Genomic DNA, 16,405 nt, shown 5'->3' on the forward strand with positions numbered 1-16,405 from the left:
CAATAGTAATAAATAACAGCAGCTATCTAATTGCAAGAAAATATTTTATACGGTTGGAAACTGGGTTATGAGAGCTGTATTATCCCAAAGAGCAGTGACCAAAGTGGTACTACCTGTTCCTCATTGTATGAATCATAGTCATGGAACACTGTTGCCAGGATTCAGTCTAAGACCATAGCTTATTTTGCCAGGAAATGCTGAAGCAGTGGTTCTTTAATAATTAAACAACACAGTATGTTTGTTCAATCTGCGAATCCACGGACAAGGCATCAGTCTTTCCAAGGAGACAGCTGAGACTCCTGAAGCAAGAAATTAAAATTGTCTTATCTCCATGTGCTGTGTTGCTACTCACTCTGACTGCCAATTTATTTAGAAGAATGAAAGCCTTTTACAAATACTGACTGCAGGTGCCAGCCTAGACAGGGGTCACACTATGCTTTCATGTATGTACTCCCAATACTCTTTTTGCTGTATTTTACATTGCTGTTGTGCTAATGAAGCAATTAGCTAGTAACAGCCCAAGAAGAGCTAGTATGCCAAAGGCCAAAAGTCATTTCCTTTCTGAACAAGTTCTTGTTACCCAGTTTGACTGCCAGGTGCAGTCTTTTACTGTGAGCTCAGTTAGAGGATAATACACAAATCTGTTACTTCTAGAGCACCATCAGTCTTCCCTGCACCAAAAGCAATGATAGTGAAGCTGTGGTTATTGCAACATGCACCTTTGCTTTGAAATTAGAATAATCAAACTAAACTTTAGACTTGCTATATTGGGATCATGCAGAATCAGTACTCTTTATGCTAGGAAATGTATGTACCTTTTAAAGCAGCATGTTTGTGCTGGTAGACTCTCTGTTACTGATATTTAGCACCCAGTAAAAGACTACTTTGTTTTTTAAGCAGAAGTTTGGAAGTTCCAAGTTACACAATCTATAGCAAGGACCCATGAAACCAAAATTTATTAAACACTGCACCAATATTATGTTTTCTTACACAGACCTCATCTGGGGGCTCATTTTGCCTGCATTATACAAATGACCCTATGTCACACCAACTGCAGTTTGAGTAGAAGATAGAGAACAAATGGGCCAAAAGAAATAAATTTCTCTCCAATATTAAATTGTTACAGACAAGACTCCTTTTCTAAAATAATAACTGCAAAGGTGTTTCACTTACAAGAACAAATTACCTTCGGAATGAGCATATCATTCATGTTATGGTCTTAAATCAATACCAGGTGTCTGCCTCCCAGAAAACCAACCAGAAGGTTTGTCTTGGTCCTGTCCAAGTTACTAGGGACACACGGATGAAGGTTTCAGCTTGGATTTTTATAGGACATCAAGCTAAATTATCCTTTATCCACCATCAAATCTAATGACCACATCCACTGTCGCATATAACTGGCATGGCTTTCTCATCTGCAAAACAGCCACACCAGTTTACTCTGGCAGAAAACTTGCCTACCAGTGCCTTAGCCAGTACTGGATTGAACCAAGCAGAGTAGGGAACTGAGCCTAGTCTTAATTAAATACATATATATATATATATCCATCTAAAAACTCATAATTTTTTTTTCCTACTTTAAGTATTTGACCATTTGCACAAAGCCAAATTTGCTCAACCCATTTAACAGTAAGCGCAGATTTGCCCACCCTTATGGTTATCAGACCCAGAGCAGCGCCATCGCAGATGTGACCCAACACTCACTCCTCAAAGAATTGACTGCACCCATAATTAACTAGAGACTTGTTTGGAAATGTCTAAATCATAGTAATTACCATCATCATGGCATAATTAAAAATGGATAAAATGTCACTGACAGGCAATATTTCGAAAAGCACTTACCATCAATTTAATACTTCCCGCTGAGGGAGACACCTCACTTTTGCTGTCTAAGGGACATGTCCCACATCTACTCTCTTCAGACCTCATTCATTATCCCTGTTTCTGAAATACTTTCCTACCACAACTCACTACATTTCCCTCACCCAGGAATTTCTATGTTCCTTTCTTTATTTAGTGATGCCAAACTCAGTCCTTCACAAAGGCCACAATTTGATTTATAACTTATTTTACGTTGATGTGTAAAAACAATATCAAAGCTGCATTTTAGTCAGAGAGCCTGAAATTCTCGCTCTCTATTTGCATTTCCTTATTAGTTGGTTGGTCCCATCACCACGTGAACGTGCAGGAAAACACTTTGCTCCAAAGTGAGTGTTGATGCACTCTTCGGATCCATCTGAGGATAGATGGCATGTGAACTACGCTGCCTGGCTTTATTTATTTTTATTAATCATCTGGAAAAAGCTGCCAAAGTAAAAAAGTAAAAAAGCTTCCCTACGAAAACCAAAGCAATTGGCCTCTAGGCTCACCTGTACTTGTCTCATCCACAGACTAATTCAAGATCCAACTGCAAAAAGCACTAAGCTACCCAGCTTCTGAAACTATTTGATAAACAAGTGAAGCGTGGATGTCAATTCTGACCAAATCAGCATTCACATACTTGCCCTTGACAAAAAAGACCATCTATCCCATTACACGTTTTCAGACTTAGCCATTTTCTTGGCTTTTAAATTACAGGTGAGCCCAGGTGGTAGGACTGGACTGAATCTGATCACTCCAGTTCTCTGAAAGCTGAAACCTGCAGCTTTGGTATAGCCACTCTCTAATGCTTCACATTCTATGAAAAGTGAGAAAGAGGCACAGAGAAATTCATGGAAAACTTAACAGAAATGAAGTACACTTATCAGGCCAAGATTACACAAATTTAAGGAATTCATCTACTTTTCTTTTATGCTTTTTGCAAATATTAGCCTTCAGCAAAGACAAAAACATTTGTCTTTATTCCAAAGAAGACATTATCAGCTAGTTAATTTCTAGCACCAAACGGTCCAGATGAAGAAGGGTTTAATTGCTGAAAATGTTGAAACAGAATAATTTCACAGCAAAATTTATGTTTGGTTACAACAGATTGGTTCCGCTTGATCAAAAGCTTTCTTTACACAATTGTCTTTGCTGGTAGTTAAAGATCTCATAACCATTCATAAGCTTTCAGCTACCTTTTAATCTCCAGTGTACACCAACAACCCCCTTTCCACAGCCACCACAGGACATGCAAGTGGGGTGCCCAGGAGGAGCTATAAATAATGCAGCTCCATGACCCCGTAAAGCAAAGAGGGAGAACAGGGATGCTGAGGCTTTAAAAAGGGCACCAAGCTCTGCTTAGGAAATACAGCTTTCTCCTGCTAGTCACCACAAGGGAAATCACTTCAAAAGGTTGAAAAAGGGCAACCCTTTCTAGCTCAATAGACCAGTTAATATTGCGTGATATGAGCATAACTGCTAATAACTGTGTCATTTACAGTGTGCTCACTACCGTAGGGCATAGGCAGAGAAAGGATTACTAGGGACTCCATCCTATTGCCTTTCTCAAGATCCTTTGCCTCTATCTACAAACATCCCTGCCTCGATGCTATTAACCCTGACTTCTTTGAGCTGCTCTTCTGTTTTCCCCCATCCACCAGCAACAATACTGATCCCATCAGCAGAACACTTGGCGCCAGGTCTCAGAGCTGTCCCAAGAGCTGAGCAGGTTAAATCTCAGCTGCTCGATTGGTACTCGCAATACTCCAGCACTGTCCACAACCACAACCAGGACCAGATAGTGCAGCACAGCCTGATGCCAATGCTCTACCAAAAGGCAGGTCTTCCCTGATGTATAGTTTTGTACAAATCACTTTGTCTCCTACATTCACATACAAAAAAGTGAGCATTTATTTAGAGGTTTCTCAAGACGCTATTTTAGTTAACACCATTTTGACTACACAATATCTTCAGACCCAGGGGTACCCGCAGCTCTATGAACAGCCACATTCAAAGAGAGACACAGGAATGCACACATTTTCTTTTTTTTGGCATCTGAATTTATAGCTGGAAACTAAGCTATCAGCTTTGCAATGATTTATTGCTGTACAACAAGACCCATGGGATATAAACAGAGAAGACAACTCTGCAGGACAAAAAATTGCCACAAACCTAACTGTCATCACAAAATGCATAAAAGCCATGTGAAAACAAGCCCACTAATGGGACACAGAGGGCCTTATGGCAGCTGCTCTTCTGCTGGCATGAAGTACAGGCGCTTCTTCCAAAGCAAGCAAAGGGAAGATGCCTGTTCCTGACCTCCACTACCACTTGCAGCTCTTCCTATCTCCTTCCCTGTCTGGGGTCTGAGACATCCCACTGGCTCCTTATAAGCTTTAGCCCGTAATGTGCAGAACGCTTGCTCCCAAATCCTGATAAAACATTTCTGAAGGACTATCAAGTTTCATGAGGCCCCAAACCACCTAAAAGACCTACCACCTTTGGACAGCCTGGCTACATAGTTTTGAACTCTTTTGATGGTGTGGTCCCACTCTGGGCCAAGCACTCATCTCAAGATGTTTGTCACATCCCAGGGATCAGGTGGGAAAGACTTGCTCGGAGATGAGCCCATCAGTGACTGCTGCACCTCCTGACCTCCTTTGCCTGCCAGGGCTGCTTCTCCATGGGTCCTCACAGCACACCAAGCCCCAGCACTCATGAAGTTCAAAGCCACAAGAAGCACAGGTACAATTCTGGGGAGCTCCGCCAATGGCTTTACAAGGATGGCTTAGTTTTAATTATGTGCCTGGGGGATTTCTTGTGGGAGGATGAAGCAACTAGGGCTGGCACCACTTAGTAACGGAAGGGTAGGAGTTTGACACGGATTATCTGAAAGGCTGAGCAACATGCCTTTGAATGTATTTATTTAACCTAGACTGAGTAGCTCTGTATTTCTAAGGTAGCCAACATGGAGTGCAAAACAGAAGAATAAACATATCTTAGTTTTCAGAGGAATCTGAAGAAAAAAATTTAGTATCTCCAATATAAATCTGAATTTTCTATAACATTACATGACTAGGATATGAGTTCAGATCCCCAGATCGGAGCAGTGAGAGCTATAATAGATAGGACACACATCCAGATCACTGACAATCCCCCTCTCCCACACCAAATTTCTCCCTCTGTGAGGATAATGTGAGATTTTCTCAAACAGCCCCTTTGCTGAATCTATGCTTAGGCACTATAAAGCTAGGCAATTTAGTGCTGCTTTGAAAGAGGGGGGGGACGACAAAGCAAAAAAATCCAGAGAGACTGTCCATGGGGAAATCCAAGGAGCTACAATAAAGTAAGAGGCAAAGAGGAATCCTTATGAAAATGCATGAGACGTGAAAAACTGACAGGCCAATTAAATATGCCTAAACACAATCAGAGATTATCCTAATGCCACTGCTGTATCCTATTGTTCTCCTCCCTCCCTTTGTTCCCCCTCTCCAGTCTCCGGAGGAGCTGCTCATGGGCATCCTTCAAGCCCTCCTGCTTGTCCCCCCCCAGCCAGTGACAACCACATACATTACAGTCTTCTCACTCTTTGCCTTTTGTCTTTGCACAAATTGGTTTTTTACTAGTCCATTTCCGCTTCCTGTGCTCCTCAAGAAGGCAAACAAATGCCAAGAGCCTGCAGGGAGTCAAGACTGGCTAACACTTCTGTAAACACCATGCTAATTTGTTTAAGGTATTAGACTCCCCTATATGTGTTTTTAATAATAAAAGCAACATTTAGATGCTGCCAAGGTATCAGAAAGAGAGTTACAGACACAGGAGAGCCACCTCCACCATATAAACAATGGAAAACGCTCTCTTATCTTTTCACACCACTAGGCCTCCAGGCTACAAAATAAATGATTGCATTCATTTACATTTTATTGTGGCAATATAACCGGCTGGAATAACTGCCAGCAGAGAACCTGACTGCAGGAATGCACTATTTTCCTTCCCATTTGCCTTAACAGATTTTTTTTTCCTGGCAATCCATCTCTATCATTGTTGTCTAAATGGCAGAAGGGGCATTAACCCACTGCCTATTTTGCTTCTAGGGTTAAAAAGCCATAGGTTCAGCTATTTAGAAAGCCTCAGGCTAACACAGAGTAGCAGAGACTGTGCAAGAGGGGGTTCTTCAAGCATATCTAGGCAGTAAATCTAAAACCTTTAGTCACACATTCATTTTCCTACAAGCCACATAGAAGTCAGCCACAAGACATATCACCTTAGCCAGTCACTTACACTTCCTTTACAGTTAACAGAGAGGAACAGGCTCCTCAGAGAATTCACCCTGGGAGGGTTAAGATGTTGATTTTGAGTTGAGAAGCACCAAATTGCTCTGCTTCCCTGTTAACCAGCCTGGGCACATAGCTCTGATGGAGAGGTCCACTCCAGATGTTCAGCTGAGATGGACCTGGGCCACCTAACTAATACTGCCCACACAGGTTGGCATCAACTCCAGGTTCAGAAGACCTGTGCCATTCCTTTGACAAAAAAAAAATAACCACATAAGCAAAAAATAACAAAAGCACTCAATGTCTCAGTTCAAAAGCTTAGCAGGTTGTTAGAAGGATGCAAACAGAATGCAAAACTCAGTCCTGATGAGATCGTGTTCCCAGGCAGCAGGAAAGCTCAGGGCTGGTTTTGAACTTTCTCAGCTGACAATTGGCTATTAAAAAGATAAAGTAAAATACACACAGGGTTAACAATAGGAATAACTGTCAATAACTGTCAAGGCCTAGCTAATGTTTTCTACTACTTCCTTGTTTTCTGATACCTAAATATTTTGAGTTTTTAATTTGCTTTATGTGTTGATCAATTTGTAACTGAAGATGACGTAAGAAATAATGAAAATTTTAAGCAAAAATATTTGAGTTTATTTCATTGGAAAAGCAGTAGCAAAACCACACCACACGCTTTTGCGCTACATGAGGAGATAAGAGAACAGAAAGTCTGGACAACTGGAAGCAAAATAAATGAAACAATAGATAAGTAAATGAAATCAAAGCAAATCCTACAAGCAAAGATGGGAAGGACCTATTGGGAAGGACATGCTTTTCTCACTACAGCTTATGACTGCAAGAATCAGAGACCTCAGAGGGAACCAAATAAAGTGCTAAAGAATGCTCCAGTGGCTCAATCCCACTGGGGTGAGGGACAGCCCAGTTAAAGGACCTCTAGACTGGCTGGCTTTAGGCCTGATCGAGGTCACAGAGAAAGATGACAAGACGTGCTAGGGCACGACCTCCTGACTGCCATGGTGTAATTAAAGAATACATTACACATGAAAGGATAAAGGGACCATCTGAGCTGTGCATATCGCCTTCACCTCAGTATTTGCTGGCTTTCCACCACTCACCCAGTTGATCTGAATTGCCTTGGCAACACAAAATATTCACAGAAAGCATTTTTCACATAGAAGCTGAAGATGAGAGAAGGATAGTCACCAGTGTTGCTTATCACAGCACTGGCTCATGCCTCGGGCTCAGAGGCCAATGTCCAGCCCTGCCCCAATCTGCAGAAATCCAATAACATCTCTGTGCCCCAGGTCTGCAGCCATAAATGAAGCCTTCCAGCTGCCCAGGGCTCTGTGGCAAAGGGGCCAATGGAAGCTTCAGGGCAGGGTCAGAAAAACAGCTCAACAGAATGAGGTGGGTAAGAAAGTAAAACAGCAAGCCCATAAAATGTTCAAAAGTTGCAACAATACTATTGCAAACAAACTATCAAATGTGACAGGGAAAAGAACAGTGACCTACATTAGACACAAACGTAGCTTCATCTTAAGCGTAGTTTCATAAGCACTCCATATCCCTTGGACACCGGCAATACAGAATGAAGCAAGCTAAGCCTGGTGGCCAAGCACACTGCCCTTCACATTTTGCTCTGCTGAGGCACAGCCACCAGCAGAGTTCAAGCAGGCTGGGGACACACCTGCAAATGCTGTAAATGCTCCTTTGTCACATTCGGTGTTTCTGTCATTTAGCTTTTTTATCGATAAGACTAAAACCAAAACCAGAATCATTTTGAATTATATTACAGCCACGGCATAGTTTGCTTGGAAGATAAAGGATGGATATAACAGACCTGGGTTCAGACCAACTTCGGCCATAGCACGCTTTTGCAGACAAAAACATCCCTCAGAAAAAACAGCAACCTAACTTTGTCCATTTGCCATTGCTTTTCTGTTGCACAAATACACATAATATACATCCAGGCTTAAACATCTCAAAAAACAACACACATCAAACAAACAAAAAAATCTCAATAATCTAGACTTTCTCCCTGCACTTTTAGGAGCTCCATCCCACTACAAAGATGACTCCCTCCCCACTCCACAGATATGCAAAATGCCACCCTCACAAGGAAGGAAAAGTTTGTTAAAGAGACTCAAGAGTCCCAGCTCCCTGCCTTCACCACTTCTCCCACCAATATTTTTCAGCCTTTGAAAAGCATGAGAGCAATGGCTGTCTGCAGAAAGCTCTCCTGTCACATAAGCAATAGATACCAAACAGGCATGTAAACTCCAGGCGAGCAGGAGTATTCCTGTTTCCTTACCACCAGTACAGAGGTGCAGGTGGCATAAACCACCTGAGTCACAGAGTTCCCGGCTCTCCCCTTCCTCCTCCACCCTCAGCTCCTCTCTCCATCTCTTCCTCCTCCTCGATGACTTTTTAAGGATCTTCAAAACCTTGTTCACTCTATTCATTTGGTCTCACAGTCGTGGAGAGGGGACAGGATCTCCCTGGCTCCTGTATCTCCGCAGCTCCAGCTCCCCAGGAAGGAGGGACAGCTAGAAGCAGGCAGGTCACTGGGAGGCACGAAACCGCTCGCGTGTGTATGCATGCGTGTGTGTGTGTCTGTGTGTCAAAAGCTTCGTTCCACCCAAAGAGAGGGTTTTGGGTGGCAGCAGGATGGGGAAGGAGAAAGAGGGATTTCTTTTGCCTCTGTCCATCCACAGCTCTAGCAGACAACAGGAACAGGCATTTCTTCTCCTTGATGACTTGGGAAAGCTCAGAACTCACAAGGGCAGCAGATCCTGTATAGGGTTTTCAATTTCTGTTTTCAACAATACATGCATTCTGGCAGATTTCAAATGCTCCTCAGGCAAAAGAGCCAGCATCAGCTCAGAAAAAGCAGTGACTCTTAAAGAATTCTGGCTCCATTTCAAAGATTAGAAATAGCTAATGCAGACAACGAATAATATCTGCATCTACAAAAAATGCTAAATATCTGCACGCTCTGTAGGAAAGAAGCTTGACTTTCCTGTACTTGTGCAATTACTCACATTTATCCACCATCTTTCAGACATCACTTTCACAGTAGTATCTTTCAAAAGACGCAAGTAATTTCCCCAGTTTCCTGCAGCCTCCATGAGGTAAGGTGGCTAGGCAAGACATCTTTAGTACAACCACCTAATACATCCCCAAAATAGCCCTTCTCTCTATTTTGAAAATTTCATCTCTCTGAATTTTCAAAATAGCTTAAAGCCTCTAAAAGTTTTTAAGCGACCCTCTGATGCTTTTGAACAGACTTTAAGGAGAAACAACATGCAGTCTGCAGTGTCCACCCAGGGCCATTGTGGCTCTCAGACATCAGCCAGATCACTGAGAGAAGAATGCAAGAACCCCATGCAGGAAGCTCCAAAGCTTCCATCTCTGGCAATCTCCAGAGCTGGAGAGCTCAGAGGCCCTTCCACTACTGCCATCCTGGCATTAAAAAAACAGGCATAGGTGGGGAGCAAGAACACCACCCTCCTTAAAAGGAACATTTTGTTTGTAGGTAAAAAAGACAGTTTTTAGAGATAGAAGGCTGAGTAGAAAATAACACTGTGTGCTTAGGAAAGGCTGCCTGGGAGGCAGGCAGGTGAAAAACACACACATTTGCCAAAACTGCTGGCTTCTCAGCTGTAAACCAGACCATGAGACATGACTCAAGATAGATGCTTATTAACCTGCTCGTACCCATAGGAATTAACAGTGGAGGCAAGTTATCAGCTCACCAATACTCAGGTCAGCCTTGGGCCAGCTTATATATGTCCACAAGTTCTATTTGCAGGATGAGCTTCCATTGAAAACTTCAGGAGCTGAGGTAGCTCCTGGCCCTGGGGCTACAGGTCCCACAGGACCCCCTTGCTCTTAGAGCCCACAGAGCAAGTCATCACCATCACACCTCCCATACTGAGGTCAAGGACATATCCCTTGTGTTTGACTCCTGGGCATTTCAGGGAGGAAAGGTAATTTTGGGACAATAACTATCAGCATACTAAGAGCTCTCTCCATCCAGGGCAGTGGGGTTAGTGGTACAGAAAGGTCCTTCTGAGCAACCATGCGTGGGATGGACATGACTCTCCCTGGCAGCAAGACTCGAACCCCATTAATATGTCTAAAACTCCATTTAGATTGATATAATTAAGAACAAACCCTACAGTAGATAGTATTAATGGATGTACAAATTAAATTATCATGCACTTCATTTAAGGCGTTATAAATAGAGCCATTACTCTCACCACTGAGCAAGATGCAATCCATGCTCACCGCCTCCACTCGAAGGCCAGCACAGGGCAGAGTGCGGCCCACCAGCGACCACCACCACAAGCCTCAGTTAACTCATTCAGGCCTGAATTCTCATGCCTGGACATGGCCACAACAGCACTGCTGCAGAGCAGACCCCAACAGCAAGCTTTGGCAGATGCAGTCTTCTCAGCTCATTAGGGCCCAGATTTTAATGAGCCATGGCCCCAGACAAGCAGTGCTGTGCAATACTGCACCATTTCTCCACATCCCTCTGGGGCGTAATTCTTCTTCCTCCACCTCCTCCAGGGCAGGAGGTAATTGGCACTGCCTCATGTCAACAATTTATTACAGTCAGAGCCAGCTCAGCTTCGCAGAAGCAAAGTCAACTCTTGTGCTGAACAAAGATCTCTCTGCCTCCTCTCCAGGGCAGGATGGATGCTTCTGCTTCCTCATGTTTCTGTCCATGGGTAGCACTCAAATCAGAGCCCACTCCTGACAACTGCTCACCCCAGTCTGCTATTTGCCATCACCAGGTTCTTCACAAACGCCCTGGGAGACAGACACGATGCTTGCCCCAGCCTCACACAACAGAAAGCTTTTGCAGTGGTTGCCAGTTTAGGTATCAAGCTGTCAGCAGAGTTCCAAAAGGAAGGGGGAAGAAGCACAATACAGGCAACAGGGCTCAACAGCAATGGGGTCCCTAATTCTACCTAACATACAGAAGAATCCAACCTTATCCACCCAGCGCAGGGGCAGACTTTACCCCTAGTCCTGCTCCCCTTTGCTCAGGCTCCTTCTTTCCTTAGGCTCCTTCTTTCCTTAATCCTCACAGTACTGGCACTCTCCCCCAAACTTACACACACAAACACACACACACACACAACACCTCCATCTTACTCCTACCCCATACTCCACTTCCTCTCCTTTCCTTTGGAGAATGGTTGTAATCCTTCACATATTCCTCATCAGTGAGATTTATGAGTACAATCCCATTTCATTCGGATAGTTAATACTAGCACTAATGCTGCTGTCATGTCTACATAATTAATAATGAAACTAATAATGCCAAACCAATCTAAGAGTTGCTTTATTGATCTTCAATGTCATTAGTTAGAGCTGACACAACCAGTTCAAGTTTTCATCCATACTGAGTCACCATTACCACTTCTCCTATAAAAGAACATAGATTTGGGGCTGTACTAGAGCCCAGACTCTCAATCCAGCAAGCAATGCTATGGAGGGTCATCTGAGGGTGATCTCCTTCTCATCTAATTAATATTTTAGGGCTGTAGCAATATGGTGAGCAGCAGGAAAGCAAGACAGCGTGGAACAATGCAAAGCGTTTTGCTGAGATGAGCTCTTGGGAACAAAGGCTACAACATGCATATCCCCAGTGACTGCAGATGCTATTTGCACTCAGCCCATTCTGCATTTTCCGACCTGCCACAGCATCCTGTGGCCCATCACACACATGAAGATGTAAAACACAGTCTTCGATGTGATGTCACTGTCTGTTTTAGCAGCAGCTCCACAGGTGTTTGCATGCTATCTGTAGCAGAGAGGCTGGTGTCCCCATTCTTAAAATATGGTCTGGCTGAGCATCATAAAAAGCAACAAGCCATCATCAACAACCCAGGCCTTGTAGATGACTTTTTCATGACTGGGTAATCATGAGATCTCTTAATAAACTGTTTTGGAAAGATTTCTGCTTTATGGCCAGCCTGGTTGCTAATCTTGTAGATTGCACTCACACTGCCTTCAAAATTCATTCTGGGGCAGAGAGTTGCTCTCTACTCATCTGAAGGCCAAAATCACTGCCTTGAAGCATAAGAAATTTAAGGGGTGAAAATCCTTCAATGCAACTCACTAAAAAAGTACCATGAGTACTGGAAACACTTCGGTTCCCATTTGGATAATCACACGCTCTTTTCATGTCCTACTCCCACTTACCCTCACCTTCTGTTTCTCAAAAACTATCTGAAGCTGTTTGATTTGAGCCAAGATTTGGGTAGAATTTAGGAAAGTTCAGTTTAATGTTGTTAAGTTAATCCAAACTATTTTCTTATTCCTTCTTTTCCAATCACAGTTCTAGAGTTAAAGTATATCAGCTATTAAGTATTTTCCAAAGCAAACCACAGGCTTCAAATTGGTCTCAATTTAGCAGTTTTATTTTTGTGTTAAATGATAAGGAACAGGGTCATTACGTGAGTCAGCAGCACGCAGCAGCTGCCTCTTGCCCAGCAAGACTAAGAACAGCCTCCTGCTCTTCTTCAGAGAGGGCAATCCTTTTTCTTCATGCTCCTGTTTAATCCTACCCCTGACAGTGGAGCCATCCAACACCCCATAGAAGAAGCTGCTTCCTAACCAGCAGTGTTATTAAGTATTTCTCGGCATTAGAGCACCCCAGGTGATTTCAAACAGGAAAGCAACCAGTGCTCTTGTCTTTAATTTTTATAAAGCATAGGCGCATCACATCTGCTACAAACACATAAGGGAGGGTTTACCAGCTAAACACCTACCAAAGGAGCAAGGGATGCAGAAACAATCCTCTCCACCTCTGCTAGGCCACCCAAGTCACAGCTGGCAGATTTAAGCATACCCAAACCTCTGTTCCGCTTCTTGGCAGGCAGCCCTCAGACAAAACTGAAGGCACGGTTCTCCAGAGGTAGTGCTTGGCAGTAAGTTCCGTTCCCAAAGCCAACGGGTCAACCCATGCATCACTGACTGCTGCAGCACGGTTCTCAGTAATCGCGTGCAACATGTGGGCTGCTGCAGCGTAGAGACACCATAGACACACTATGTCTTCATTCAGTACTGAGTAAACCCCTCCAAAACAACTGGACACATCCTATTCCAAGCACTATTTCACCAGTAAGACCTTGCCTGATCTTTCTCTACCACAATATATTTTGCTTGTTGATTAAGTCGAAGCTTCTGCTAGGCTTAGTGAGGATAGAGACAGCAAAAAACACCATCTCGCCTGCTGCACTTAATCATACCATGCACTGCTGATAGGCTTCAGATCATGAAGTCTTCAACTGTTCCAACACCAGTCTGTGGCACTGACCCTTCTGCAAGCTTCTGCTGACAACCATGCCATTTAACTCCATTCCCTAGAGGTCTTCTAGCTGTTTCAGAGACCACGAGAAGCTTTCATGAAGACAACTGCTTGTTGTCTACCACAACTGTGGCATTTCAAGCATGTTAGTTTGGGTTTTAGGCTTTCTTACTAAATACGACAATAAAACAAGGCAACAGAGAAAGAGGATAACATTTGAGGTTTGCCACCCTGTGCACAGCATCTTACCAGCTTCACTGCAGCTGCAGAAATTAAAGTTGGAAATTTCAGTATCTTCAAGCAACAGAAGAGCACAGCCTAGCAGAGCAATTAAGGACTCACACAGCTACTCCAGCCACTCATGCTAAGCTCGTGCTTGTTTCATAGAATCATAGAATAGTTAGGGTTGGAAGGGGCCTTAAAGATCACCTAGTTCCAACAATGGGCAGGGACACATCCCACTAGATCAGGCTGCCCAAGGGAATTTTTCAAGGGAATGCAGTCTCAGAATTAAAATTGTCTCCCCCTAAAATAAGAAAAAAAAAAAAAGTCTTGAAGAGTCTTCCCAGTTTTTAAACCCTCACCAGCACCTCTGACAGTTAAACAGAAGGAATGGCATTTCTGAACCATATTTCCCGCTATTTCTTTCTTTCTCCAGTGTCTACTCCAGGTCAAACAAAACAAATGGAGAGGAGGAAGAACGGAAATAAAGGAGGCTTCTGATTTAATATATGCTTTTCCAAAGGATTAGCAGGTTCTAAGAAAACTCTTGAAAGGAGCAGCTCCATTTTTACAGGCATCCACGGGAGTTTTGCCACTGCTTGGCTCTACTGCATTTCTCCACGATTTCCAAGTTCACAATAGCCTAAACATAGACAATGCTCAGAAATACTGGTTTAGGGGTCTGTCAGGCCAATCTTTACAGAGAAAATCGAGAAAAGCAGGAATTAAGTCAGCTGTCTCAAGGATCAGGCTGTACAGAGAGTCAGGAACATATGGGTGCTGGAGGCTGAATAAGAAGGTAATGCAGTTGTGTATTCATTTTGTACACTACAAGCACACACCACAGTGGCGAAACTAATTGGGGGGCTAAATAGCCTGCACAACTCCCTCCGACAACTTACAAGTTCGTTTCTGGCCTGAAAGCACAGGGATCCACAGAGCTGCAGAGCTGCAAGCCCTGACAACTGCAAATTGGACTTGACATGAATTCTCTCTGTCTCCTACTGCCTCCCACTGAGGAGCTCGAATTAAGCTGACAAGAATAATGCCAAGTTCAGCCAAAGTCCCACGGAAACTCCAGACAGCAATCTACTCTGCTGGAAACGCATTTCAGTATTCTCACGAGGAATACCATGAAATTTCACTTCTTTGGAAAATTTTTCAAGTTTAGATGTGTTCTGATTCAGAATTCATTTTTGTCCCACAAACCTCAAAAGTTATTATGGAAATCAACTTCTCAGTGAGCTTTAATGCAAATAACCTTATCTACAAACACTTCCTAAATCTCACTTATTTCCCTCACAAATATCCACAGCAGTGACCACTGCAGGAGGACGCAGTGCTGCATCCATTTCAAGAGAACGTGAAGAACGCATTTGCCCTGATGAAGGAGAAAGCTCTAAACTTTTGAAAAGAAGAATAATGCCTGTGGCATTTCAGACTTATTATCACCAACAAACAGCCATAAAAAGCTTATTTCAAGGTTTCTGGCTGCCTCAGCTGCCAAAACCTTCCATCCTAACCACTACTTGCAATAGCATCTACATACAGTGGGCCTGCAAATAAGTCAACGTCAAGGTAATTAAAAAGAACTAGCCACGACGTTACAAAACACCAATATGATCTTATCTAAGGAGAGATGTGCTGGGTGAGTCAGACCTATACATGGAAATACTTTTTCCAAAAACTTCATCCACTGAAAAATATTCTGGAAAAGGATGGAGAGGAGAGAGGCATAAGTGAAGAAGGACGAAGTAGTATTCACAAGTTTGTGCTGAATCCAAAAATTCATTTAACAACTGGGAGATTCTAAGGGAGAAACAGAAAAGGTAAAAGGAACTGTATTTGAGGAGCTCTTTTTGATCTTCTAGGTGGCCAGAGTTCTTACTTAAACAGTTTGAGACCTACAGAACCTACAGAAGTCCAGATAGATCACATCCATTGCTTTTCCCATGTCCACTGTTGTGGTTACCCCATCGTAGAAAGCCGCTAGATTGGTCATAAAGGACTTGCCCTTGGTCAAGCCATGCTGGTTGCCACTAATCATCTCCCTGTTCTCTATATGCTTTAACATAGCTTCTAGGAGGATCTGTTTGATGACCTTCCCAGGCACAGAGTCATGTTTCTTAAACACCTGTTCAGTGTTTAATAAATTAAAAATCTCAGTTATCCTCAGCAGAAAACTAATCTGTAGGTTGTAGAGAATAGCTCTGCTGTTATCAGCTGTGGTACCCGTCAACAGCTGATGAGCCCTGTAAGCCATCAACAGAAACATGTGAGCCTGACACCCACTGCACTACATGACCACACAATCGCCCCATGTGTCCTTCCCATGCTACCAGCAAGGCATTAATTCCTAATGGAATAACAAGCCTATCAAGTAATCATGACAAGAAGTATTAACGACCTTGCCTTTGCTCATGCCAAGGCGTTCTTAATGCATATAACCCCTGCGAGCTATAAACACGGCTATAAACACAAGGAAGAGAAACCCCAGTCAAGTGAATATCACTCTGTTATTCCACCACTTGTGACAGCATCCCATTATGTCAGATTGCATTGGGTAAGGTCATATAATCTATCATAACTTGACTTAATGAGGCAATTAAAAACAAATACATTTCATGGACAAACTGCTTGCTATATAGTCCTTCCCTAATTCCACTTGGCTTCACATTCACTTTGGGGTGAAGAGTCCAATACAAATTAACAG

General features: G+C 43.1%; 1 protein-coding gene across 2 annotated transcripts in view; it reads right to left on the reverse strand.

Annotated features, from left to right (window-relative positions):
• Positions 1-16,405, reverse strand: part of GRIP2 (glutamate receptor interacting protein 2) — a 262,314-nt gene that overhangs the window by 136,095 nt on the left and 109,814 nt on the right. Inside the window, exon 1 of one of the 2 annotated variants that reach the window (XM_054076727.1) lies at positions 8,455-8,778. The exons of the other annotated variant lie outside the window; for it this stretch is intronic. Within the exon in view, the coding sequence (XP_053932702.1) occupies positions 8,455-8,605 (151 nt within the window). The 5' untranslated portion in view covers positions 8,606-8,778. Of the gene's footprint in view, positions 1-8,454; positions 8,779-16,405 lie in introns of those variants that run through there. 2 annotated transcript variants of the gene reach the window in all.

The sequence above is a fragment of the Cuculus canorus genome, chromosome 11, assembly GCF_017976375.1.
Source record: "Cuculus canorus isolate bCucCan1 chromosome 11, bCucCan1.pri, whole genome shotgun sequence".
NCBI classification, from domain to species: domain Eukaryota; kingdom Metazoa; phylum Chordata; class Aves; order Cuculiformes; family Cuculidae; genus Cuculus; species Cuculus canorus.